The sequence below is a fragment of the Phoenix dactylifera genome, unplaced genomic scaffold, assembly GCF_009389715.1.
Source record: "Phoenix dactylifera cultivar Barhee BC4 unplaced genomic scaffold, palm_55x_up_171113_PBpolish2nd_filt_p 000026F, whole genome shotgun sequence".
Lineage (NCBI taxonomy): Eukaryota > Viridiplantae > Streptophyta > Magnoliopsida > Arecales > Arecaceae > Phoenix > Phoenix dactylifera.
The window spans coordinates 3,210,738-3,237,403 of record NW_024067667.1 but is presented as its reverse complement, the minus strand read 5'-3'; the positions used below and the strand labels follow the sequence as shown (position 1 = coordinate 3,237,403).

General features: G+C 41.8%; 2 protein-coding genes across 2 annotated transcripts; one reads left to right on the top strand and one right to left on the bottom strand.

The window, feature by feature from the left end:
* Window positions 1–5,439: 5,439 nt before the first annotated feature.
* Window positions 5,440–7,026, bottom strand: LOC103718894 (secoisolariciresinol dehydrogenase-like). The gene is made up of 2 exons (XM_039115901.1): window positions 6,488–7,026; window positions 5,440–6,389 (listed from the first exon to the last, which is right to left on the bottom strand). The coding sequence occupies exons 1-2, from the start codon at window positions 6,523–6,525 to the stop codon at window positions 5,600–5,602; spliced, it is 828 nt and encodes a 275-aa protein (XP_038971829.1). The 5' UTR covers window positions 6,526–7,026; the 3' UTR covers window positions 5,440–5,599.
* A 6,485-nt stretch (window positions 7,027–13,511) lies between these two features.
* On the top strand, window positions 13,512–16,020 carry LOC103698836. Its single transcript, XM_039115900.1, has 7 exons — window positions 13,512–13,787; window positions 14,109–14,166; window positions 14,246–14,405; window positions 14,714–14,842; window positions 15,255–15,451; window positions 15,536–15,607; window positions 15,830–16,020. Exons 2-7 carry the CDS (start codon window positions 14,158–14,160, stop codon window positions 15,887–15,889), a joined length of 627 nt encoding a protein of 208 aa, XP_038971828.1. The 5' UTR covers window positions 13,512–13,787; window positions 14,109–14,157; the 3' UTR covers window positions 15,890–16,020.
* Window positions 16,021–26,666: the final 10,646 nt, after the last annotated feature.

The window sequence follows — 26,666 nt, the reverse complement described above, 5'->3', positions numbered from 1 at the left end:
GAACAGACCGACTTTGCCCCTGCTGTTAAAGCCTTGATCCAGTTTCTGTTCTCCTCTCCTCTCTCTCTCTCGGGTCTCACACGGAAAAAAAAAACAGAAAAGGGGGACCTTCATCGATTCACCACACACCCAGCTTCCTTCGTTTGCTTGCAACTCCCGATCCCTCCCCCTCTCAGCCGACTCACACCACTCACCCCTCTCATCAGGTTTTACGGGAAAACACAAAAAAAAGGGGGGAGAAAACAACCTTTTCTTCTATGCTCCTTTTCTCCTTCCTCTCTCATAGTTCCGAATCACCTCCTCTCCATTCCCCTCGTCTGAGGACTTTGACGCCGCTGCAAGGGCCGCTGCCAAGGGCGTCGCCACGTGCCCCCGAACTTTTTGCATCCACTACCGGCCGCCTGCGTCGGGTTCGTAGAGGAGATCGATGCCGTGAAACTTCGTGGTCGGCCGCCGACTGTTGCCGCAAGCCCCGAAGCCGCCGCTGCGACCTCCACCCCTGCCCGCAGCCACCGCCGCAGGGATCGACCTGTCCTCTCGAACCCATCGGGATGTTGAAGAAAAGATTAACGGATAAGTCACAAAACTCGTTAATCCGGTAGTCCGGATCCAAAAAAAAAAGTAGCACGTGCCATGCACGCAAAAAAAATGTAGCACGTGCCTGGCACGCGAAAAAAAAGGAAAACCCTTACCTCTGTTCATCTTCCCGATCGGCCGCCGCTTCTTCTTCCGCCGCGTCGCCCACCCTTCATGAACGTCGTCGCTGCCACCGATTTTACCATCATCGCCTCCGCTCTAGTCCGCCGTCGCCACCCAAGCGCCGCTGCTCCACGCCGCCCTGCCGCCACATCGCCTTTGCCGTCGCCGAGCATCTCCTTCCCCGCGGCCGACTGCAGTACTGCGGCCACCTCCCTTCTCCGCTACCTCTTCGTCTTCCTCGAGCCATGGCCGTCATCATCTCCACCGCCTGAGTTCCACCGCCTCAGTGCCTCCCCGCCGCAAGCCCTCACCTCCCTTCGCCCGAACCTCTTCTTCTTTCCGCCGAGCCCTCGTCCGAGCCGTCACCACCGAAGTCCACCACCGGGCCGAGCACCACCGCCATTCTGCCGCCCTCGTTCTTCTTCCCCTCCGCCGTTTTCCCCCCCTTGTCTTCTTCATTCCCTCCGCTCCATCTAGCTCTCAGAAGCTCACCCTCCCCTGTACAGGCCCGATCCATCACCTCTCCACCCCTTCTTCACATCAAAGGCCCAACAGACCCCTCCATCAGGCATCAGGTCTAGCAAGCCCTTTTGCAATGACCCAGAACATCTCCTCCTCCTCTTTTGTTCACAGGCCAATCAGACCACACCAGTTGCTATGATTCGATCAGATTCGTGCCATCTGACGAGCCGACTTACCATAGGTTGATCGTCACCCCAACCTAGGTCAAGTTTCTTCTTTTACTGAAAATTCTATTTGTTTGTCTAAATTTAGTATCAATTAACTCTTAAGTGCTTTATTGATATTACTCCTTGAAAATTTCACAACACCTACTCCAAACAACACCAAAACCCTAGTAGTGGCCTATCTTTGTCATTAATCATAGGGCTACTTAATCTTTGGCAGTTCTTTGAGGCTCTGTGCAGCTCTGCAACATACTGAAAACTAGTACTATTTGACTGCAACTAATACCTGAATTTATTACGTAATTCAAAGCCAATTTCTATTGCTAGAGTTAGCTTCCGATTATATTGAGCATATACTTTGTAATTTCAACTTACTTTCATGCATTAGGTCTACTTAGGAACCTCTATAGTCGGTACGATCATACATATCTTCATTCATTTTATGCATCTATGTAGTGGTCGTGTCGCATCTTATTCTGAGTCTCAATTAGACATAGATTCCAAAATCGAAGCTCTATTAAAAGTTATCCAAGACACTAATATTCAAGTCTAAGCTAATAATGCCCGACTTGATTCAATTAAGGCTTCACTTCAGAGGGTTATTGACTCCAAGGATGCTAGTGCTTTCCATTTACCGGATCTTGAAGGGGATGAAACCCTAGAACAAATCCTAGAACAACAAGGCTCTGTTCGGCATGGCAATTTTGATAATAGGTCTGTTCCAGATCATCATCATGCCTACCCTCATCCTAGAGGACCTGGTCCCTTTTCTAATATTGATAGAGGTTACCGATATAATGTCGAGCTCAGAGAACCTCGTGACCCTAATGAAGATGTAATGAGAGGCATTAGGGTTGAAACCCCCACTTTTGATGGTCGTCTTGACCCGAAAGTCTTCTCAGACTGGTTACACGAAATGGACCATTTCTTTGAGTGGTATAATTTGTTTGATAACAAGAAGGTCCGATTTGCCAGAATAAAGTTTATTGGTCGAGCTAAGCTTTTCTGGCAAAACACGGAACAACTGTTAGCTAGAAGATATCAATATGTAATTATTGATTGGGTAGAAATGAAAGAGAGACTTAAAGAAAAATACCTACCCCGTAACTACCAGGATGACCTCCTTAACCGATGGAACACTAAGTCCATATTTGTAAGGCGCCCTAATACATGGAGCACTTCCACGAGCCCTAATTCCTCAGGGCCCAAACCTTCTGTCGGGTCCACTACTCCTAGGCCCCCTCCTACTGTCCATGTCCCAAGCCGAGACACTAACGACAAGGGAATTCTTGGTGAGCTTTCCAAACCACATTTCAAAATTCGGTGTTACAAATGCCAAGATTTTAGTCATGTTGCCTCCTAATGTGCTAACAAATCTTTCGTTATTGCTCAGCAAGAGTTGGGAGGCGACACAGATGACTTAGAGGTGCAAATCTATGAACCAAACTTCGATGAAATTCAGAATATTGAGGAAGAGTGTGATGACAACCCTGAAACATTAGGATGCACCCACACTACACTTAGCTCGCTTGCACAATCAGATAGCAAGTCTGACCAGTCCACCTTGCGTGTAGTTAGATATGCCCTCGCACAACCCATCGAAACTGATGTTAGAATTTCTGAGCTGCATGCATTTGCACAGCACATTCATAAATTGCATCAGAAAATCCATAAAGGCATTCATGCATGTACTGCTCAATATAAGATGCAAGCTAATTTTCATGCTAAAGAATTTCAAATTTGGGGTTACGTAATGATCCGTCTTAAGAAATTGCAATCTCTTAGTATTGGATCATTCGGGATGTTGCACAAGGATGGCATTGATGCCTATGCCATTGACTTTCCATTTGATTTTGGTCATAGCTTTACTCTTAATATTAAAGATTTGGTTGCAATCCCTGTTGACTCTTTTGCTGCACACTCTCCTGCGCCCGATGTTTATCCTATTATTGATTCCATGCCATCTTCCTCCATCAAGCACAAAGAAAGTATATTGATTATATTTTAGCCACACAAATAGTTTTTGACAGTGATGGAGGCATCCAACACATTTTGATTCGTTGGCGTGGACGACCAAAGTCCGGTTACACTTGGATCCATCACGAGGAAATACCACCAATTGACCCGGACATGTTGGAGTATTACCGGGGCTTTACCGAGCCGCTTTCGTCGAGGTCGACTTCTTTCCACCTGGAAAGAGTTGGTGCGGACACCAGTGCCAGGTCAACCGATCGCCACACGATCCAGCCAGTTCAGTGGGTCTTAGTAGCCAGTTTGATTTTATTTTGGATTAATTTATTTTAGTTGGGTTAATTTTACGTTGATTGGGTTTATTTGCATATTGTCATTTGGGTTTATTTGCATATTGTCATTTTAGGGCTTTTTTGGGATTGTTTATTTGTTATTTTGTGACCCTATATATATCGGGCCGGGCCGAGCTCGGGCCGGGCTCTACAGCAGAAATTAGGCCCGATGGCTATGCCCAGGCCCGACCTGGCCCGACTGTCGGGCTTAAATTTTTATCCAGGCCCGATCCGATTTTATAAATCTGCTTCTAGGCCCGTCTAACCCGGCCCGACCCGATAGGCTCGACCCGACAGGCTCGATTTTTTCTTTGTTTGGAATCTGAAAATAGGTCAGAATGGCCCGACCAGGCCCGACCCGATTTTTTTGGTTGGGCCGCTTTTCTTGCCCAGGCCGACTCATGGGCCTTTTTTTAATGCCCAAGCCCGAAAAATTTCGGGTCGGGCTGGACGGGCCAGAAGGCCCGTGATCAGCTCTAAGTCCATACTCATGTTTAGGATTTGATGAATGATGAATGAAAATTAGGCCTTTTTCTTTCTGAAGCCCTGGTGTGAAGCAATAGAGGGAGCTAGGTGAGAAGTCTGGTTCTTCTTCCTCCCTCTCCTCTTCTTCCCTCTTCCTTCTCCTTCCCGCAGTTGTCCTGCATCAATATGATTACTAACATTTGTAACCGTAGAAGGGTGTTGTATCAATAAATGATAAAAGGACAACTATGATTGGATGTTTGTTGTTTTGTTGAATCGGATTTTTTGACTTAAGATGTTGTTCATTCAAGACATCTTTATATGTGGCTACACGGGAGAAACTTAGCCCGAGAGTCATTTTCAAACTACATATATATATATAATAAATATATATTTTTTAAAAAATTTAAGTCTTCATCAATATCCACCAATTGAGAGAATGCTGGAATTTCTCATAAAGCTGAGCTTCCATTGATTATGGACTGATTTTAACTTGATTTGGTTAATGAGCTCTGTAATGGGTAGACCCATTAACATTACTAATTGGGCTAAATCTCCAACCTACTCTCATATATATTTGCCCTAGAGAAACTCTAGGGCATCAAGTTCTCTATCTTCCTTAGGGACACCTATCCCATTGAGGAGAAAGGCATAAAGGAGTAGATGGAGAGGAAAATCTATCCTATCTTTATGGGCTCGTTTGGTTCGCGGGAAAAGAAGGGGGGAAAGTGTGGTCAACGGAAAAGTAATGAGATGCCTCTTGTTTGGTTGGAGTTTTCAAAGGAGAGAGAAGGGAAAGTTGTATTCCCATGGGAATGTGATTCCCACATTTCATGGGAAAGTCTTTCCCATGAGAACTTTCCCATGAGGCGGGAATCACTCCATTTTTACTTTTTCCCAAAAAGTCCCTTCAGCATTAAAGAAGCATTAAAGAGGCATTAAAAACCTAATTTTTATTAAGGGCATAATAGGAATTATATATAACTTTCCTAGGAAAGTGGATGGCCAACCAAACATAAGCATCTTGGAAATTTGTCACTTTCCCATGGTCAACCAAACATGCCAAAAGTACTTTCCTAGGCATCCTCTTCCTAGGAATTTGTTTCCCAGGAATCATATTCCTAGGAAGGAAAATGCTTCCCGCGAACCAAACGAGCCCTATATTTTTCTTCTTCCACAGGTATTGCTGTAGCGATTATCAATAGCTGCTCAATGCTTGTAATTAGATGTGCTTCAATCTTTATGGGTTGATCTATGGTTTTTTTGTGTTTTAATCTTCTGCATGGTATCTTTAAAATCCAACATTATTTAGATGATCGCACTCTACGGAGCAAACATACTGGACTCAAAACAGAGCAGACTAGCGGATGACCTTATTGAGCCAAAGATCGCCATCCATGTAGCCAGGCAAGTAGCAACCCCAGGAAAGCAAGCAGACCTGGATCATCACAGATCCGAGTACAAGTGCAACCCAAGTGCCGTATTGGTCTTTGTGAAGGCCCCATCCACCGGAAGGTTGAGCCCGCTCACGTACCCGGCCTCATCGCTCCCGAGATACGCCACCGCCTCCGCCACGTCTTCCGCCTTGAGCGTCTTCCCTTTGAGAACGGCGTGCTCTTCCGCGAACTCCTCCAGCTTCTCCTCGTCCCTAGAAAACGCCTTGGACGCCAGCGGCGTGGCAACCAGATAAGGCGACACGCAGTTCACACGGATCCCGAACTGCCCGAGCTCCACCGCTGCGCCCCTCATCAGGCCCACCACGGCGTGCTTCGAGCAAGTGTATGCATGCGGCGTTAGGGCCCCTATCACCCCCGCGACGCTCGCGGTCATGACGATGCTGCCCTGGCGTGCAGGGATCATCACCCGTGCCGCTTGCTTCGTCCCCAGGTAGCAACCCACCAAGTTGACCCCCACCACCTTCTCGAAGTTGGCCTTGTCGGTCTCCAGGATCTGCATGCCTGGCGAGCCGATGATGCCGGCGTTGTTGAACATGATGTCGAGCTTTCCATGGCGTGACATGGTGGAGTCGACCGCCTCTCGGACATGAGATTCGTCGGTGACATCGCAGTGGACGTAGGAGACGACGTTGGGGCCGAGGTCGCGGCAGAGCTCATGGCCCTTGTCATCTTGGACGTCGGCAATCACCACCCGGGCACCGTAGCGGGCAAAGAGTTTGGCGGTGGCTTTGCCGATGCCACTTGCGCCGCCGGTGATGAGTGCCACCTTGCCTTCGAGCCTGCGAGCATTCCATATATAAAAGCTCAGCTTAATGCATGATAGGTTTCTATGATGATTTTAAGAACAAGCATTGGTCAAGTTGCGCGATGCCTTTACCTTCTTGCGACTGAAGAGAGGACGCCGGCGCTTCCCATCGCGGGTCTCCTGGTGGAAGGAGTAGAGATGAGAGAGACGAGGGTAGAGGCTTCTTCCACGTAGGTGCAGGCTCTGTTTTTGATTGAGTAATTCAAGTACCGGTCTTTTTATGGACCCAGTTGTACCAGGAAGCCCTGCTTGATTGTTGTTTACTTGACGCTGCTTTAACATCTGGTTCCCATCTCATTCCTTCTCACTTCAAAATCTCAAATCGCCCTTCCCTACCCAAAAAAAAAAAAAATCCCTAACCTCACTTGATCAACGGCCCTCTAGCCATCTTTTGATCTCAGCCAACCACCAGACCTTGGCCAACGTCCCAACGCCCATCTCGATCCCCAGTTCAGTCAACCATCAAGCGGCCACCTACCTCCCTCTACCCACCTCTGGCAAAAGTTTGCCGCTTGCGTTTACAATCATTTATTATGATTTAAGGACATATATTAATGCACTTGACACTTCTTTATATGTTCTCGTTATTGTAAAATAGTTACTGTCATAAACTTAGCTGAATTTCTATTTCTGGGCTCATATGAAATGAAATGTAAAAAGAAACCAATTGCATGTAGGTACTAACTGTGTGATGGAGGACATTAACTATGTGCAGAAGGATGATCCAAAGCCATCTCACATGAGCAATAAATGAATATGTCCGGTTAGGTGCCAGCATAGAGATGACTTCGCATATGTATGGGAGAGGGTCAAGATATCCTTGTCTCTAATAAACGTCCGCTTCTGATGATTTCTGAATCTTCTAAATTATTAACAAAGGTTTGCATCAGGTTCGCAGCATCATTGCATTCAACCGATCGGGAATGGGAGAAGAGAAAATCTTTAATTAGTTCTTGAATGATATGTCACCATTTCTGGTTTTATGTATGATCCCTCCTTTGGTTAACACCCTGGTTTTTCAGTATTTATGCTTAGGGCTGCAAATGGGTCGGGTTGGGTCGGGTCCTAGGTGACCCCGATCCGACCCGGTTGCATGTTCGGGTCCTAATTTTGGACCCAGACCCGACCCGGTTGAAAAACGGATCGGGTCGGGTCGGGTCCATACCTACCCCGATGGGTCATTAGGGTCGGGTCGGGTCCGGATCTGGTCGGGTCTGGATCGGATCCGGGTCGGGTCTATAGAAATCCCTACTATATGGATCCTCCAGTCAAGACCCAAGCAGAGAAAGTAGATCGAGGAAGACCACAGCACTGTTCAAAACCTCTTGCAGAATATCACAAGTTATGCAAAAAAAAACAAAAACCACAGCACTGTTCAAAACCAGATCAAGGAAGACTTTAGCAGAGAGAATGTCGTGCATATAAAATCTTGAAAACTATGATTAAATCTCAAAAAAATTGTGCAAACTAGGTTAGATCTCACAGATTGGTAGAAAATAAAACAAGTAGGCCGAAATGATGCTCCCCAAGTGTGGCACGCCCCTCCTCCAAATCTTCCGACTATCCTCGAGGACCCCGACGACCCCCACCTCTCCCTCTCCCTCTCCCTCAAGTCCGGCGTCGTTGCCCTGTTACAAGATAAGCCCCCTTCGCCGGAACCATCTCCCGGCCTATGCTAAAAAAAATACGGAGGACTGGAGGAGGGACATACCTTGGGACGCCGAAGAATGGGAAGAGGGAGATCCGCGGAATGGGGAGTCGGAAGTCGAAAGATCTAGGGCACCGAGCACGGAAGCGGGCTACTCTTCTCCAAATGATCCTCCGCCGCAGCTCAAGATCTAGGGCACAGCCGCACGGGAGATCTAGGGCACCGAGCACGGAAGCGGTCTACTCCTCGACGTCCTCGTCTCCTCCAGATGATCCTCCGCCGCACGGGAGATCTAGGGCTAGGGCACAGCCGCTGCGCCGCACGGGAGAGAAAAAGGGAGGAAGGGGTCCAACAGGTGAAGCGGTCCAGCGGATGATTTATATATCATCCGTTGCGGGCTGCGGGCAAAGCACAGAGCACAGTAGTCAGTAGCACTGCGGGCCTGCGGCCCAATGGGCTGCATGTCTTAAAAAAATGGTCCAAAAAATTGGGTCGGGTCGGGTCGGGGTGCGGGTCGAAATTGGGCAGACCCGACCCGACCCGAAAAATAGAACGGGTCCAAATTTAGGACCCGACCCGGCCCCGCGGGTCCTAAAATGCGGGTCGGGTCGGGTCTTAAGCGGGTTGGGTCGGGTCGGGTCACGGGTCGACCCAACCCATTTGCAGCCCTATTTATGCTTGATTCTCATTATATTTGGGTTGAACTGCATGAATGGCTGCTATCTACACTTCGACTAATTTATTTCTTTTTTGCTATTTTTCTCCTCTTGCCAACTCCACCGAACTGGTGCTCTGCAAATGTTCAAGGGGATTGAAAATAATATAGGATGTTTATCTAGGAGCATGTCTATATTTATTTGGGATCATGATGGGATTATTTTCTAAAGGAGCGACTTGCATCTGAAAATATTTATTTGGCTGCCCTAATAAGCACTTTGTTTTTATGCATCTCATTCACAAAGGATATAATGCAGAGAAAGAAGTCAAATGAAATTAAGATAGCATTCTATGATCTTATTCTATCTCACAATAAAATTATTTTAGTGGTGAAGTGTACTAACTAAAGAGAAACATCTCTGTATCGGATCACAGAGAGAGAGGTATCATCCACCAACTTAATTTTTTAATTTTATTGAGATTTTTTTTCCCAAATAGTGCGCGAATATGATTTGCTTTTTCTCATCAACATTACAAGTTGTGAGTGCTGGGATCCCTCGCACGCTGCAGAAAAATCAGAACGCAGCGGAAAGGCATGCGCGAGATCCCGTTCATCGGATGAACGTATTTTAAAACCGATGTTCGTAGATATATTAGGATTAAAAACTTTTTATAAGATTAAGAAGATTAGATCTTCATCTTGTGCGGATAGATGATCACCGCAAATCTGATGATCGTGGATTTATTGGAAGGTTTGCTTGAAGCCACACATGCGTCCGGCCTCTACGGATATCCACACGAGGCAGAGGACCGATCAAAGCTCTCAAATTTTTTCAGGATGCTAGCTTCCTTGCAGAGAATACTTTTGATGGCTGATAACCTCTCTTTGAATCAACTCTTGAATGCCTAAGGGAGGAGGAAGAAGAAGGATGGTTCAATAAAGAAGAACAAAAACCCTTTGCAGCCTTTTGTTTTTCTTTTGCGCTGGAACCAAAGAAAAGGGAGGAAGGAGGCCATGCCACAAACTTTTCTTTCCCTCTTTCTTTTGCGGTTGAAAGGAGGAAGAAAGGGGGCTTTGCTGCCGTGATAGCCAAGGGAGAACACATAAAAGGAGGGGTCGTACCCCTCCTCCCTTTGAACCCCTAGCGGATAGGGATGAGCTCTTAAATTTTAGGAGCTCATCCTTATCCCTTTTATTTCAAAGAGAGGAGGGGCGTGCGCCCCTCCTTTCCTCTTCACGTAAGCAAAGGAGGGGCGTACGCCCCTCCCTCTTATTCCCTCCAATCCCATGCCCCACTTAATCATATTAAGTGGGGGGTGTAGCCACATAGATGGGAGCCTGATCCTTTTCTAAAAAGAATTATGTAAACTCAATTTATCTTTCATTTAAATCCTAATCTAATTATGATTTAATTGAACCATGATTCAGTTGAACTCTTCAATCTTAATCCAATTAGAAGTCATTAGATTAATTAGATTAAATTAATTAGGACTTAAAAAATCCTAATCTAATTAGGACTTATTAAAATTTCAGTCCTAATCTAATTAGGACTCTAGAAATTCTACTCTAAGTAGGACTCTAATTTAATTTGAAATTCTAATCCAATTAGGATTCTAGAAATCCTACTCCAAGTAGGACTTGTATTTAATATGATCAAGTCCAATTGATTATATCCAATTAATTAAATTAAATTACAATCCAATTGCATTTATTCCTTCTTCAATTCACTAACTCTTGGCGGGTTAACCAATTATCAATCAAAATTGATTATTTGTAATTCCTAATCACCATACAATCATCGGATCGATAATACCACTAAAGTGTGTGACCCCATAGATTCTATTCTATCTGGTAGTGAGATATATTGTGATCTCTATCACAATATCATTAAAAACTCCTTTCAATGAGTTGGAACAATTCCAACTCAACTCACCAGGAATCATCGACCATCAAAATAGTCCCTGTGAGTCTCACCATCCACCAGTGACACCTAGCAGCATGTAGTAGCTACCCAGCAGAATAGAATGATGAACCTCTAGGTGTAATTAACGTATGATACAATTATTCTATCGTGGATCCCTGCAGAATGGAGGTCATGGATAACTCGTCAAGCCCCGTCGTTTGTCATTTATGTAGATTTATTCGACTTAAGTTCGAGAGTGAAAAACTCTTTCTCCACTGTTCATACTGCCCCGGCCGAGGTCTTACGAACTCAGTCTTATAAATCACATAGGATCACTCCTTATCTACCAAGGTCGATAGATTCCATGTAAGTGCATACGCTACTCCTACAGTGAACCTACTGTAGTCAATCTACACCACAAGGACCTATATGGCTAGAGACCATGTATATGTGCAGTCAAACTACAACAACCTCACTGTGAATAGCCGAAGCACCGCAAGTCAAAGAACCAGTTATACTACTGCAACATCAAATAAGTCACTGACGAGTGGATAGATATCCAAGTAACTTCTTGTCTTGGTCACGCTCAGTACCCTTGTTCTCTAACCAGTACCTGCACTTTCACTTCAGTGTCCCCACACTGTGGACTCGAGACTCGTCCATCCATAAGAAAAGCGATCTGTGCACTGATCTCATTGGATCAATCACCGTCCTCGTGATGATCCATTGATCAGGAGCATTAAGAAATTAATCACTAATGATACATAGCTCAAATTCTCAACTCTTGAGAATCTGCAACATCATCTTATTAATTTCTTGGACGATTCATAGACACATAAACAATATGAATGAAAAAAAATGCCCATTTATTATTCAATAATAATAAAATCAAGTACAAAACTATGTCTTAGAATTAATAATGTGTCAGCCAGATTGGCTTCCAGGACTTATATCTAACAGTGAGCCTATCTAATGTCATGATGATTAAAATTCATAACAGGTCAGATGTTCTCTAACCTAGCTCATTTAGGATTGATTTAGAGGTGAATTAGTGTTGCTCAACACCTGTTCATCAATATAATATAAAATTGCGAGACGAGGTGATAACATGATGGAAAATGTTAATTACAACTACTATGTCCCCACATATTTCCAAAAGATATTGGACTTGTGATTGATCGACATTTTTTTTAGGATAATATCAACTTGATGTAGATGTTGAAGCGATATTGATGCAAAAGTTTAACCTACATTCCTTCCACTTCTTTATCAATTTGATATAAAGTTGTGATTCCATTTGATATTATGCTGATGAAAAATTAATAATAATAATGTGAGACTGACATTTTCTTTAACATGACATCTGCTTGATGCATAAGTCGGTAATTTATTAATGAATAAGTGTAAGTTGCATCATCTATAACCTACTAAAACTTCCCATTTGGGTCCTGCTAGCATCGCCCTTTTCCTTCACCGTAACATGTACTTTAACGTTACTTGAACATTGTCTCAACGTAGATGACCACGATAATGGCTCGCCAAGATGAGTATGATCGCATACTTGCATCTATGGTTAGTCAGGCATTGTCTGCACCCGCCACTACAAAAGAAATAATATCTTCCGGCGCTTTGTTTGGTCTTTACCGACGCTTTTAAGCGTCGGTATATTTCCTGCCCACGCCCCCCAAAGCGTGGGTATGTCGTCGAACAGGTGGGCGTGGGCTCGGTTTAGGCCGACGCGTCAAGAAAGCGTCCTCGATCTATGCCGGCGCTTTTAAGTGTCGTTCATCATCGACGTAACCGACGCTTAAAAACGTCGGGGAACTGGGACCGACGTTGGTTACTGTAGGACTAGGCCGACGCAATAAAGCGTCGTTAAAGGCGCGCCAGTTTTCGTGCCACTTGCTTTTTCCGATGCTTAAAAGCGTCGGCAATAACATTTTTTTTTTTAAATTTTTTTCTCGTAAAAGTAATTTCTAATACTCTGTATACATTAAATTCTAACAAAATAAATACACTAAATCACATATATAACAAAATACACGTCACAAACAAGAACTTTGATTACATTCATATTATCATATTTGATTACATTGTACTTCAAAAACATTCTAAAAGCATACATCTCAAATTCCTAAGTACACAATCTACGATATGTATCAAGGGTCGACGACATCATCATCTCTACGAGTAGATGAAGTATCATCAACCTACAAGAAAGAAAAAAAAATATTTTAGAAACTAAAAATACAAAAGTCATCACGCTCATACAAGAATACATTATAATTACATAAAATATTCAAATAGATTTAGTTATGTACCGGAGGAGCAAATCTCTGCAAAAAAGATGAAATATGGTCAAGCTGATCCTGCAAAGATTGTATCTTCAACTCTTGGCTCTGCTTCAACTTCGCCATATCAGTCATATGACTCTGCCTCATCTCCTCTATCTTTGTCTCATATGACTGCTTTATCTGTGCCATCTCTGTCTTCAAACTACAAACTTCTGCAGTGCTAGTATCTTGTCTGGCATCTTGGGTATATCGGCTCACTGCAGACAGCTGAGTGGGGGTAACTCCGACACCGTAACCCCTCACGCGACCATAACGTTCTGGGCCAAGCCAACTTCTATTACCTAATGGAAAAAGAAGAAGAAATTGAAGGAGTTACTCTAAAGAGAAATGGCTATCATCACCCAAAAAATTGTTTTCTCAAGTCTCCCTTGATATCAGGTTCATTTCATTAAATCTTAAATTTTGTCATGCATTGCATCAAGGTCAAGTAATTTTATTTTCGGAAGCAAAATATTTACAACCCTAGTTTGATCTGTGGCAAAATTTATTAGACTGAAGAAGTGCTAACACTACAGGAAAACCAAATCTCTTTGAGGAGTTGACTAAAATGGCTGCAGGAAGAGCCATCCACCAGCTACGCAGGGAGGAGAAGAAAAAGGGTAGAGAGATAGGGAGGGAGAGGGGCGGAGAGGCATTCAGGCATCTCCGTGTCTCTCTCGCGCGTGCTCTCTTCCTAGCCCCCATACTCTCTTTTCTTTCGAAGCCCACAAAGTAGAGTAACCCTCGTCTCCTCGGTTTCGACGCCCGACTCCGTTCGATTCCGGCAGCTCCTCCGCTGTCTCGGGGATCCGATCCTCCGTCGTAGCTCGGTACTTAGCTCTCTACACCTCGTTTCCGATCTTGTTCCTTTTTTGTTGTTTCTGATTTTCCCCTTCTATACGAATGCTTATGGAAAGTGATCCGCTGGATTACATGATTGTTGATGGATTTGATCGGACTTTAGGGCTTTGTTCCGAATGCTTTGTCTTCGCCGATCGGAATTGGTTTCTGGTTAAATGCCATCGATTTCTATGATCTTGATCGATATGGTTTTTGATGAATGTGGCATGCGCGGTCTAGATTTGTTTCTTGTCTGGTTGAGTTTGCTCTCAACTCACATTCTTCGTTTATTCTCCTTTATGGAATGCTAGGTTTTGGATTTCTTGTGTTCGTGCCCCAGTAGAGTTTGGTTGGGATCTAATGGACCAGGTTAGAAGCAATGTGCTTTCCCTTCTTCTGGTAGTAGAATGTGATGTTTTGAGTGATAATGTGAGGATTTTGGTCGCAGTACGAGAAGGTGGAGAAGATTGGGGAAGGGACCTACAGAGTGGTGTACAAGGCTCGAGACCGTCCGACCAATGAGATGATAGCTCTGAAAAAGATTCGCCTGGAGCAAGAAGATGAGGGAGTTCCCAGCACAGCCATAAGAGAGATCTTCCTCCACCCAGGTACTTAATCTTCATTACGCAAATAGATGAAACTTGTTCTCTGAGCAGTAGGCGAAGAACAAAAATTACTGATGGCCTTTCCAGTTATTATATTCCTCTGGTTGAAGGGAGTTCCATTTTCTAGTTTTGGTGGTGGTTTCTAGTCAAGTTGCATTAATTTTATTGTTTCCATTCTTTGTGCATTTAACTATCTATCATTCACATGCAGGCTCTGTTTTTGCTTCCATCTTATGTGTGTAAGCAAGATCAAGAAAGTGTTGGATCTGCTGGTGTGAAATCACTAAGAGCATTGGCATTCCTTGGAGCAGGTGTTTCTGGTGTGAAATCACTAAGAGCCTGGCTACTTTGGCATCTGCTGATGAAGCTGAGCATGGCCTACCATGTCCAATCTATCCTTGGCCTCACAAAGGCATTCTTAGTTCCTATGACCACGCATCGTAAGTGGAGTACCATCTCTATATTTACTAATTTTTTTCTCATTTCTATAAGATTCTTATATTCGCTATACTGATATTAATTATATATTACATGAATTTGAATGAATTTATGCTTTGAGATCTGCTGCATCAACTTTGAAGAGATCTCTTGTTATCAGTTAATGGCTAACCTGAGTAGCTTAGTAGCTTGGCTGCAAAAAAAGGTTGTCCGTTTTAGATAACTAACATTTTGTTCATCTGCACAACGAAATAAGCAAAGCTGTATACTAGTTTTAATGTGGATGTACAATGATTGAAATACTAATTATAATGAACTTGAGCAGAATTCGGCGCAGTCACCAAGTTTACCAACAAGTTTGTGCTTCTTGCCATTCAATGTCTTTGATTTCATATCGAGATCTTGTTGGTGTAGCATACACTGAAGTGGAGACAAAGGCTATGGCAGCTGAGGTTGAGGTGGTTGATGGGCCAAATGGTGAAGGTGAAATGTTCACACGTCCTAGTAAAGGTAAATTAAGCGATCGTTTCCCTCAGCCATATCCAAATGAACAAGCAGCAAGATTTGCCAATGGAGGAGCATATCCTCCAGACTTAAGCATTATCACCAAGGTAGTATCACTGAAAATTTGGACTCAGATTTGCATCAATGTCTGTCTGGTTCTTTTACTAATGTTCTCCTGCATATTCCTCCAGGCACGACACAATGGCCAAAACTATGTTTTTGCCCTACTCACGGGATATCGTGATCCTCCTGCAGGTGTTTTGGTAATGTTTTTTCTCTGTTCTTTAAGTATTTATTGCGACATTTTTTCCATGTCCATCACAGTTCTTGTCTCACTTTGTTTGGATGATAATTTTCGGCATATCTGATAAATTAAATGGAGCTATGGCTGAATAAAAATTTACATATTATCAATTATGATGTATAAGTTAATGTATCCCATTTTTACAAATATCTAAGGTTTCTCTTTTCTTTTTTTTTTGTAGATTCCTGATCCTTCAAATGCTCGCATAGATGATGATGATGGAGTTGAATCTCGTCCCTGATACTTTGTAGATTGTTTTTTATGAAGTTTGATATGTAAAAGTACATTGTAATTCATAACTTTTTATGTAAATTTATATTTCGAATGATCTAAATGTTTGTCAATATCAATGTAATTTGAATGTTTGGTTCATATTGTATAATGTGTGTTTTATGATTTATGTAAATTTATAGAGTTTGATATTTTTAATTTTTTTTAAAATAATTACATTTCCCGACGCTTTAAAGCGTCGGTAAAAACCGTCGGCCTAGGCACCCGCGTGCCACGACGGTTTTTTCCGACGCTTTATAGCGTCGGAAAAAAGCGTCGGCAAATCCCAATTTTTGCCGACGCTTTAATCTAGCGTCGGCAAAAAGTTTTTCCACTCCGGTATCGCCGACGCTTCTGCGGCGCTTTGGTTTGCGTCGCGGAAGCTTTAGCCGACGCTTATAAGCGTCGCTAAAGGCCCTAAAAAGCGTCGGGAAAGGTAAGTTCTCCTGTAGTGTAAGGAGCTGTTAAGTTATTTTTTAATCTTTAATCACCACCCACAGATTGAACTAGATGAAATCTGGGAGTTGCACTTGTCTCCCTCCAATCACAAAACTCATTCAGACTTCAAAGTATTCCCCAAAGCCAAGAGTGAAATAATTTGGACTCAGGAATTTTTGGCAGCATAGTCAAAATTACATTGCATTGACCAGCACATTTTTGGCAGCATAGTCAGGAACTTAAGTTTCAAACCGAGAATATCTACAATTCTTGGAGCATTAAGAACCCCATCCATTACCATAAGAGCTGCAATTCTTGGAGCTACAATTCTCTCTCTCTGTGTGTGCGTGTGTGTGTGTGTTATGGGAAAACTATGGATGAGCTTTATAAATAAAACTTCAACCAAATGCAGATCTATATTGTCATTCAAATCCATCGTAGTGCCTTACATGGATCAAATGGGCATACACCCTTCAGTGGAAATTAAAAGATCTAGGTGGTGGCTCCCTGCAATAGCTAGATGATCTTGGCTTCCTGAAGCATATACATTTATGATCATCCAATTTTTTGCTCAGTAAATTGTGGCTGGGTGAGACCACAGATAATGCACTACTGAACCTTGAAGAGTCTATTGAATATCTTTTACTGTTCCGTGCTTGCTTCTTCTTTACTTGAAATAATCAAATAAATCTGACATGAATGGAATTTTCCAGTTGACCAATTGAACTGCATATGCAGCTAGTCTCCTACACATCCATTTAAATCCATGTGCTGGCTGCTGTATGGGTCATATTTAGATAATAAGAACTAGATCTATCAAAACTTTAAGTTACCTGGCACAAAGATATTTTGTATATCAGTCTGCAAATTAGGAGACTTCTTGATCCCTTCAGTTATTCCTTGCATGTAACTTTTAAGGTAAAACTTATTAGGAAAAGAAAAGGAAAACCCATGCAGAATTCATTTAACTGATCAGATAAAGGTGTAAGGGGGTCTAAGCTTGTTAGAAAGCAAGGGTCAGACCTCACTTAATAGCAAAACTCATCTATTCAGTATTTACAAAGATAGCTAAAAGTACAGGTAATCAAGGAAATAGATCTTATTAAGGGCATAATAGCATGTTCAACACCTGGGAAATTTTGTTAAAAATTTGAAATCTATGCTAGATGTTCCGAATGGAAGACAAATCCTCTCCAAAAAAAAAGAAAGAAAAATAAGAATGTCTCATAACAAAATAAAGATGTCAAACAATTGATATATCTGCACAGAAGAATAAAGGAAAGATACTTTAAAACCTAGAGTATATGACTAAGCACAGAAGAATAAAGGAAAGATACTGCATTACCTTGGGCAGAGGCGGCCTCGATCAATCATTGTTTTGGGCCGGTCGGTCGATGCCGGTCTCCGGAGAGGAGGGCTATTGTGAAGTTCGATCGAAGCAATGAACACACGAAGAAGAGGAGGAGGAGAACAAGCGAGAAAGAGGGAGAGGAGGGAGGAGGAGAAATATACCTCAGGCAGAAGGGGTTTGGGTCGGTCGGTCGACACCGGAGAGGAGGGAGGAGGAAAGGATGTAGGAGTCGGACGCCGCGCCGGAGAGGAGGAAGATGGGGGCTAAGGTGGCACCGGAGAGGAGGAAGACGAGGGCCAGGGCAACACCGAAGAGGAGAATGAGGGGGCTCGGGGAGTAGCTAGGACAAATATGCGAGCTCGGGGTCGGCTGCTGGGTTTGGAGGGGGCTTCACCTTCGCCGACGCTTATAAGCGTCATTTTAGGCTTAACCTTCAACGATGCTTATAAGCGTCGTCTTAGGTGACAAAAACGATGCTTCAAAGCGTCGTTTACTTGGTGGCCTACAACAATGCTTTTAAGCATCGTCCACTATTTCAAATTGCCGACGCTCATTAAAAGCGTCGGCCAAATTTGGCGCGGGAGCAAAACTTACCAACGCTTCTCCCTAGCGTCGGCATTTAAGCGTCGGCTTTTTCCTTTTTTCCTGTAGTGAATGTTATGAGCTGTATTGATGATACCAATGACCATATCTATAAAAAAATAGTTATGGAAAAAAATTCTCAAATTTTTTAATTTGAAGATTTTTAAGTGAAGTCGGCAACCGATTTGCCGACTTCACTTAAAACCCCCAAAATAAAACCCGCGGCCGCGTCCCCTGCTTCTTTCAAAACAGAAGACGCAGCCGCAACCTTGGCCTTCTCCGCACCCTTGCGGGTTCCCTCGCCCCCCGCTAGGCTCCACCGCCCCTCTGCGGCACTCCGATGGCGGCCCCAGGTATTCTCCCTCTCTCTCTTCTCCGTGCTCTCTCTCGTTCTCTTCTTTTTCTCCAGCTCTGGCGGGAGAGAGCTGGCTGGTTCGTACCGTCTGGCTTCAATATGAACCAAAATCGTACCGGTTCGGTTGACGACCGATACGCCTACTGGATGCGGTACGGCGAACCTTGTAGCAAACTAATATATTTGGCAATGATGACGTAGCTAACTGATGCAGTAGACTAATGTGTCCACTGACATAGCTGACCAACATAACAAATAGGTATGTATGTCTGACTGACGTGACAAACTAATGTGTTTGCCGATGTAGCTGATTGACTTATCTAATAATATGGCAGCGAGAAGAGATATAAAAAATGACAGTTGCACTAAGGATAGAGCTCAGAGAGAAGGCAATCAAAGGTCGATAATCTTCGTAGATGGAGGCATAATAAAAGAGGAGTAAGAGACCCCAAACTGGGTGGTGAAGGAGCCGAAGGAAGCAAATAAAACTGAAGATAGAAAGAAAGAGGCCGAGCGATGGTGAAGAGATACGACTGAAGATATGAAACTGAGAAAAAAGTGGCGGAGAAGAGCTGCGGATCCATTAGAACATTAATGATCTTCAAATGTTAATCTACCAAAAATAAAAAGTATGCAAATTTACTAAAAAATATAGGATCTTAGAATGTTGATATTAGTAAATAAAGGATTTACAAAGAAACAGAGGATCTACGAATCCATCAGAAAATAGAAAATCTTTGGGTATTGATTCACTAGAAATAGAGATCTATAATACGACAATAGAGATTATCAAAGCTTCTAGATATGGCAATGATGACTACAGCAAAGGTGAAAAAGATGACGACAATAAATTAGGTGATCGGTGGCTCTAATACTATATTAAAATATTTATAAAAGAAGAAAAAAAATAGGAGAGAGAAAATTGATTTTATTTATCTATTCCATCATATTCGGTACATCTCAAGAGTTACATATACTAGTATATAGATTGCATAAAAAAATAATATAGGCTGGTATAGAATTATACTAAAAAAATATCACTTACTGATACAAGTTGTTATATGATTCCTAAAATTACTCTAAGAAAATCATGCTAACAAAGAAAAATAATACTAACTCGTCGATACTAATTTGTTGATGCTAGATGCAAGCGTCGTTAATTAACAAAGCACGCCAAAATATGCTGATGCTTTTTAGTAGCGCCAGAATTAGGTTTTTTTCGAAGCTTTTTGCAAAGCATCGTTATGTTATGACGCTTTAAACCATGATCGGAAGCCAAAAATACCATGACACTAATAAGCATAGTCGAGATCCATTAATATCCCAAATCCCTAGCCTGACCCAGCCCCTTTATTCTCACTGCTGCCCACACCGCAAGCTCTGTCTGCCTCCGCTGCCTCTCTAGTGCCGATGAGTTCCCCCTTGCTCCACTGCCTCTCTAGTGTCGGGTTACCGCATGCGGACGATTGCAGTAGAAAGACACGCCGGGGTTCATTCATCTCATGAACATTCTAGAAAACGTAGATTTCAAAAATTTTCTAGAGTTCTCTAACTCAGATTTATGAAATCTAAAGAAAAGATTAAAATTAAAAGACTAGATTAATTTCAGATCTACTATAATTTCTAATTGTATAGAATTTGTAATGATTTAATTTTTACCTTTGAGCGGGTAGAACTTCACCGCCATCTGATGATTGTAGGATTTTTGGTTCGCTCGAAGCCGCACAAGCATCCAGCCTCTACAGGTATCCACACGAGGTATAGATCGCTCCAAGATCTCACCGTAGTGCTAGCTCCCTTGCAGAGATCACTTTTGATGGCTGAATTTCTCTTCCTTGAATCAACTCCTTGATTACTTTGAGAGGAAGAAGGAGGAGGAAGAAGATGAAGAAGATGCCTCTTCTTCTTTCTTTGCTCACGCTAGGAAGGAGAAGGGAGGAAGGGTGGCCGGCTACAAGGGAACTTCAATACATCTATGCATCATGCCAGGTCTCTTTAAATAGGCATCTCATGCCTATACAAACAAGAAAAAATTTCAACAATCAATCACTCCTTGATTCATCCCTCTAAAATCAGCTACACCCCTTACTTAATTCTATCGCAACCCTTACTTAAAAGAGATTGGAGAGAATCCAAGGGACGTGCTTGTGTCATGTGGCCATCCGTGTGAACAAGGAGGAGGAGGAGGGGCATCTGCCTCTCCTCTTGGCGTGTGGACCATGAAAGGAAAGGAGGGGTGGACACCCCTCCTTTCTTTGTGCGTGTGAGAAGGAGGAGGGGCGGACGCCCCTCCCTCTTTCCTTCTTTGCCTCACACACATGGAGGACGGGATCTTTCCCTTCCTTCCATGCATGGTTCCTCTAATCCAATTAGGATTTACATGGTCCCACTTAATCAATTGAATTCTAATCCAATTAGAACCCAATGTGCCCTCCAAATTGATTTATGCGAATCCTAATCTAATTAGGATCCAAATTGGACTTTATAAATTAAATTTTTTATCTAATAAGGAGTTCTAATTAATTAGGCCTTCTTATTCTTATCCAATAAGGTTAAGCCTAATTTAATTAAGTCCAATTAAATCAATTAAATTGCAATCCAATTGCAAATTCTTCTTCTTTAATTCACTATCTCTTAGTGGGTTAAACCAACTGTCAATCAAATTGACAATCAAGATCGATTGCGATTTTAAAAAGCTATCTAACCATCGGAACGACCAAAATCTCTAATGTGTGTGATCCCGTAGGTTCTATTCTGATTGGTAATGAGATATATTATGATCTCTATTATAATATCATTGAAACTCATTTCAATGGGTTGAAACAATTTCAACTCTACTCTTAGGGTTCACTGATCACCAAGTAAACGCCTTCGAGTCTCACAATCCACTAGTGACACCTAGCAGCATATAGTGACAACCCAGCAGAACGAAATGGATGAACCTTTAGGTGCAGTTAGCGTATAATACAGTACCTCTATCGTGGATTCCGATATGATGGAGGTTATGGATAACTCGTCAAACTCCATCATCTGTCTTATGATAAATTTATTTGACTTAAGTTCAAGATTAGAAAACTCTTTTTTCAGAACTGCCCTGCCCAAGGTCTTTCGAACTTAGTCTCATAAATCAAATAGGATCACTCCTAATCTATTAAAATCGATAGATCCCATCTAGATGCAGCCCTAATCCGACAGTGAACCTACTGCAGCCAATCTGCACCACAAGGATCCTTAGGGTCCATGTTTACATGCTCGTCAAACTACAGTAACCTCACCGTGATTAGCTGAGACATCGCAGGTCTAAGTACTAGTCATACAACTGCAGCATCAAGTAAGTCACTGACAAGTGAATAGACATTCAAGTGACTTCTTGCTTTAGTCACGCTCAGTATCCTTATTCTCTAACAAGCACTTGCACAATCATCCTAGTGTTCCCATACTATGGACTTAAGACTCGTCCATCAAGAAAAGAGATATGTGCACTAATCTCATCGGATCAATCACCGTCCTTCGTGATGATCCATCGATCAGGAGCAATTCAGGAATTAACTATTAATTACATATGCCTTAAATTCTCAACTCTTGAGAATATGTGTTATCATTTTATTAATTTTTAGGATAATTAATGGACACATAATAACATGAATGAACAAAATGCCTGATTTTATTTATTAATAAGGGATCAAATATAAATTTATTACCTCCAGAATAATTATAATGCGTCTGCCAAATTGGCTTGTAGGGCATACACCTAACATCTAGCGCCGACGAGTTCCCCCAGCTCCACCACCTCTTTAGCACCGACGTACTACCTCTCGATCCACTGAGCTTCTCCTTCTTCACCGACTTCTTTCACTGCCATTTCTTAAAGGTTTACTTCTCCTCCGAATTTTCTTTAGTCAAGAATATGCTTTGTTTGTCTACTTTCGTCCAATGACCGTAGAGAACAACCATGACAATTTTAAGATGTCCTGAATATTCTATTATGCGATTCACATGCATTTGGCTTATTTTAATGAGTTTGTTTTGTTTCCCACATAAATTATTCCATTTCATGGCAACTATGCACTACGAAAGTTGGATTACTTTATAAACTATGCATTATGATACGTCCCAGTAGCGTCATCCCTAAGCCATCGATTTGAATAATTTTTTCTGGCATTTCTATTATTTTATTGGATTTGGATTGTGGAAGATTCTTTAATTCAAATCATGGAAGATATGATGGAGACAATGGATACCGACCCCATTGTCTCCATCATTGATTGATGAGGCCGATACTTGGTATAGGTGGCGTACCGACACTCGGTATGCTAACAAAAGTTTATATCGTACCATATCGATACTGTACTAGTATGATATCGGTACAAAGTTCGGTACCGAGATGGCGAACCTTGCCTTTTGATACTTTCAATTACAGGTCATAAACATCCTTCTCAAGGGATTCCATTGTTCTAGGTAGGAGTGCCTGTTTAGTGTGCCACTGCTTACATGGGGCCTCTAGGTAGCAACATTCCAAGAATTCTCATAGCACATCCAAAAGTTGATCGGAGAATAGACCTCATTTGGATAAGAGGTGATGATAAGAACTAGACAATGATTTGAAGCCACACGAGAGAGAGATATTTTTTGTGATCAAGAAAAGTATTTAGCCGACTCCCATTGCACAAGGCGTAGTTGAACCTCTCCCATATTCTAAAGGCATCATCTCAAGCAAATTGAGGGCCCTTAAATTCCATATCAATGAGATTATTCTGATAAATAAAACTTTTGAACCCCTTAACATCCTAATCTTGAATGGAGCTCCTACCACCCCTTTCTCAACTTGGCAAATATTGCAATTGAAATCTCTTGCCACAAAGGTCGAAATTCCCTTGTCAAGAACACTAGAAAGTTCTATCCAAAGTGATTTTCTTTCCCTCCATCAATGCTAGCATAGATAGCAGCCAATAGCTAACTGGATGATTACTTAGTAGTAATTATTCCATACAGCACTTGAGAAGATTTCAAGAAGAAGTCAACCTCACCAAAGTCCCTCTTCCAGATAACTATGATGCCTCTAGATAGCCCTCGTGAAAGGATACTCTTATAGCTCCACTTAGGGCCTATGCGTGATGAACTTTGTCAAAAAAATAGATAATCTTGACCCAACAAAAACACAAATATTCACCCCCTACAATTCCAAACAATGACAATCATGAAGAAAGAGCAGGAAAGGGGTTCACTGCCACCTCATCTGCATTAATTGTCTGCAGAGCTATTCTCACATTGTGAGAGAAAAAGAAGATATAGTCTCCTGAAGGGAAGAAAACTCCAAATGTTAAGAGTAGTTTATGCCCTAAAAGCCATTTGCATGTGCTTATGAACACTTATAGGATTAATGCATAAACTTTTCCTCTTCCATAGTTACATATAGTTTAGGGTCAGTGTCATGCATCAGCTACTAAGCTACAAAATAATCTACAATTATTACGGGGTTTTATTTAGTTGGATAGAATTTATAGGGAGGATTGGAAGGACTTAGATACTCAAAATTTGCTCACAATTATGGGTGAGTTGGCGATCGCAAGAATAAAGCTATCAAGATGGATAGGGATGGCATGGAGTTTCTTGTCTAATACCTAGGTGTGCTATTACAATGAACCGTCAATATTGGCAATCCACCTTCCAATGTATTATTAAGGTTAGATGAGTGAACCAAATGTATGAGCTTGTAAATGGTCACTTAACCCAATGGGAAGGATATCATGATGTAATTTGGAGGCTAGTAAATTTGCTGTGGAACTAGTGTTAACCGTAACACCTTAGACTTTGTTCTTAATAGGGAGCACATTAGTTTACTAGATTCTAATAGAATGAGGTTTAGGTTGTCCAACTTATAAACCAACATAACGACGTAGTGTCCATGTGAGAACAAAGACATGATCAGACATATAAATCCTGGGTGAAGGCAGTAAGTTGATTTTTTTCTGAAAATAACTATTCTATAAATTATTATGTATTACTAAATTATTTTCAAAATAATTTTTTTGCACGAATGTTTTTTGTGAAAGGATGTTTGACATGATCTAGGGATCTAATGGTCTATGAAACCCTATAACTAAAAGTATCATAGTGTCATGCTCAATAATCATATAGGGATACTGAAATGATGGAGAACTGTATAGGAATAGAGAGATCAACTAGCTCATCCTACTCATTAAAAAGCTCTGTAATGCGATATAGGCTCTATATCTCCAATATGGATCATGTAGTTGATGTGTGACTAAGCAGACCTGAAGGATCAAGTTTTTGGTAAGTGGGAACCAAAGATGACTTATCCCAATAACGTATCTAGTATGTGCAATCTGTTTCCAATTTAATTGGGACTGAATTCTAATCAAGGGTTCTCTCATTGATTAGACCAAGAAAGGTCTGGATTAAATTAGAGAAGAAATTAGGCTATGAAATTAGCACAAATATAGTTGTTAGGATAGGTTACATTAAGCAAGACCTAGCTTAGTTTGGCCAAATGCACTCAATTATACTCAGGTTGGATCTAAAACGAGAGCTAGCACCTAGGGCTAGCATCCCTGCCATCTAGAATGCCTATCAAAGGCACACCCTTCTAGAAAAAAGTGAGAACTTTTTGCAATGGTTGGATACTATGAAAGAAGAGTTACCTTTTATGGATAATAACCAAGTCTAAGATTCAGTTGACCTACTTGAGTGAGTGCAACTAGTAGATTGTAGATGGGTCTATAAGATCAAGAAGAACTCTAGCAGTAAGTTTGAAAGCTATAAAGCTAGATTTATTGCAAAGGAATTCACACAAAAAGGAAGACATTAACTTTAAGAGACCTACTCTTCAGTTTCATCAACTCTCTTGGGATCGTCATAGCCTTAATGGTTTATATTGTTTCAGAGCTACATCAAATGGATGTGAGAACATCCTTTCTCAATGGTGATTTAGAGGAAGAGGTTTATATGGAATAACTTGAGAATTTTGTCGTTAGTGGACAAGAGCACCTGGTTTGCAAATTAAAGAAATCTATCTATGGACTTAAGCAAGCTTCTCAAATTTAATGTAGATAATCACTTCCATTAGGTTTAAACAAAGTATTGTTAATCAATGTATATATTCGAAGGCCAGTAGGGGCAAGTTCATAATTTTGGGATTATATGTGGATGATATTTTTCTTTCCAATAGTAATTTTGGTCTACTTAAGGAAACCAAACATTCATACATTACTTTTGCTATATCAATGCTTGGACGGTATTAGACATGAAACATTGGAAAATTGTAAAGAAATTCAAACCTTACCAACCGGGCACAAAATATTACATGTTTATGTACAAATGGTCAGATCATCTTGAAGTTATTGAATATTCAGACTGATAGTAGGGATTAATTCGCCACGTGATATATTTTTCTACTTATAGAAGATGCTATATCATGCCTTCCTGGGGCAAGCTCTTAGACTTAATCTTCTCTTCCATTATTCTTTTTGATGATCTCTTATTTCTTTTATTTCCACATTTCTACTTTTTTTTCATGATTTTATTTACTTAATGAAATCATCAAGGAGAGATGGACAGAGCAAAATAATCAGCTATTCAATAATAAGTGTTACTCCAGCAGAGAGAACTTCACCAAAGTTATCACTATCTTCCTGGATTGGACTTCATGCATCAGGGAACATACTTCGAATTAGCTCTGTTTCCAAAAAAGATTTTATCAGTTATCTCAACCAAGGTTAGTTGAACTAATACTAGGACTTATGCCAGTCAGCTACCAGTTCGGTACGATACCAGTTCAGTATGAGGTGAACCCAGTTTAACAGACCATCAAGCTTTTTAAGATATTGAAAATATAGGGGGCCGAACTGGTGCAAATCAGCTTCTCTGACCCCTTCAATCTTATTACCATTCTTCTTTCTCTTTGCTCCTTCCACATCCTCTTTGATTTTAATTTCTTAACAAAATCGAGGGAATGAAATCAAGCTGGGTATCCCAACCCTCCCATTTTTCCCCAAAAAAAAG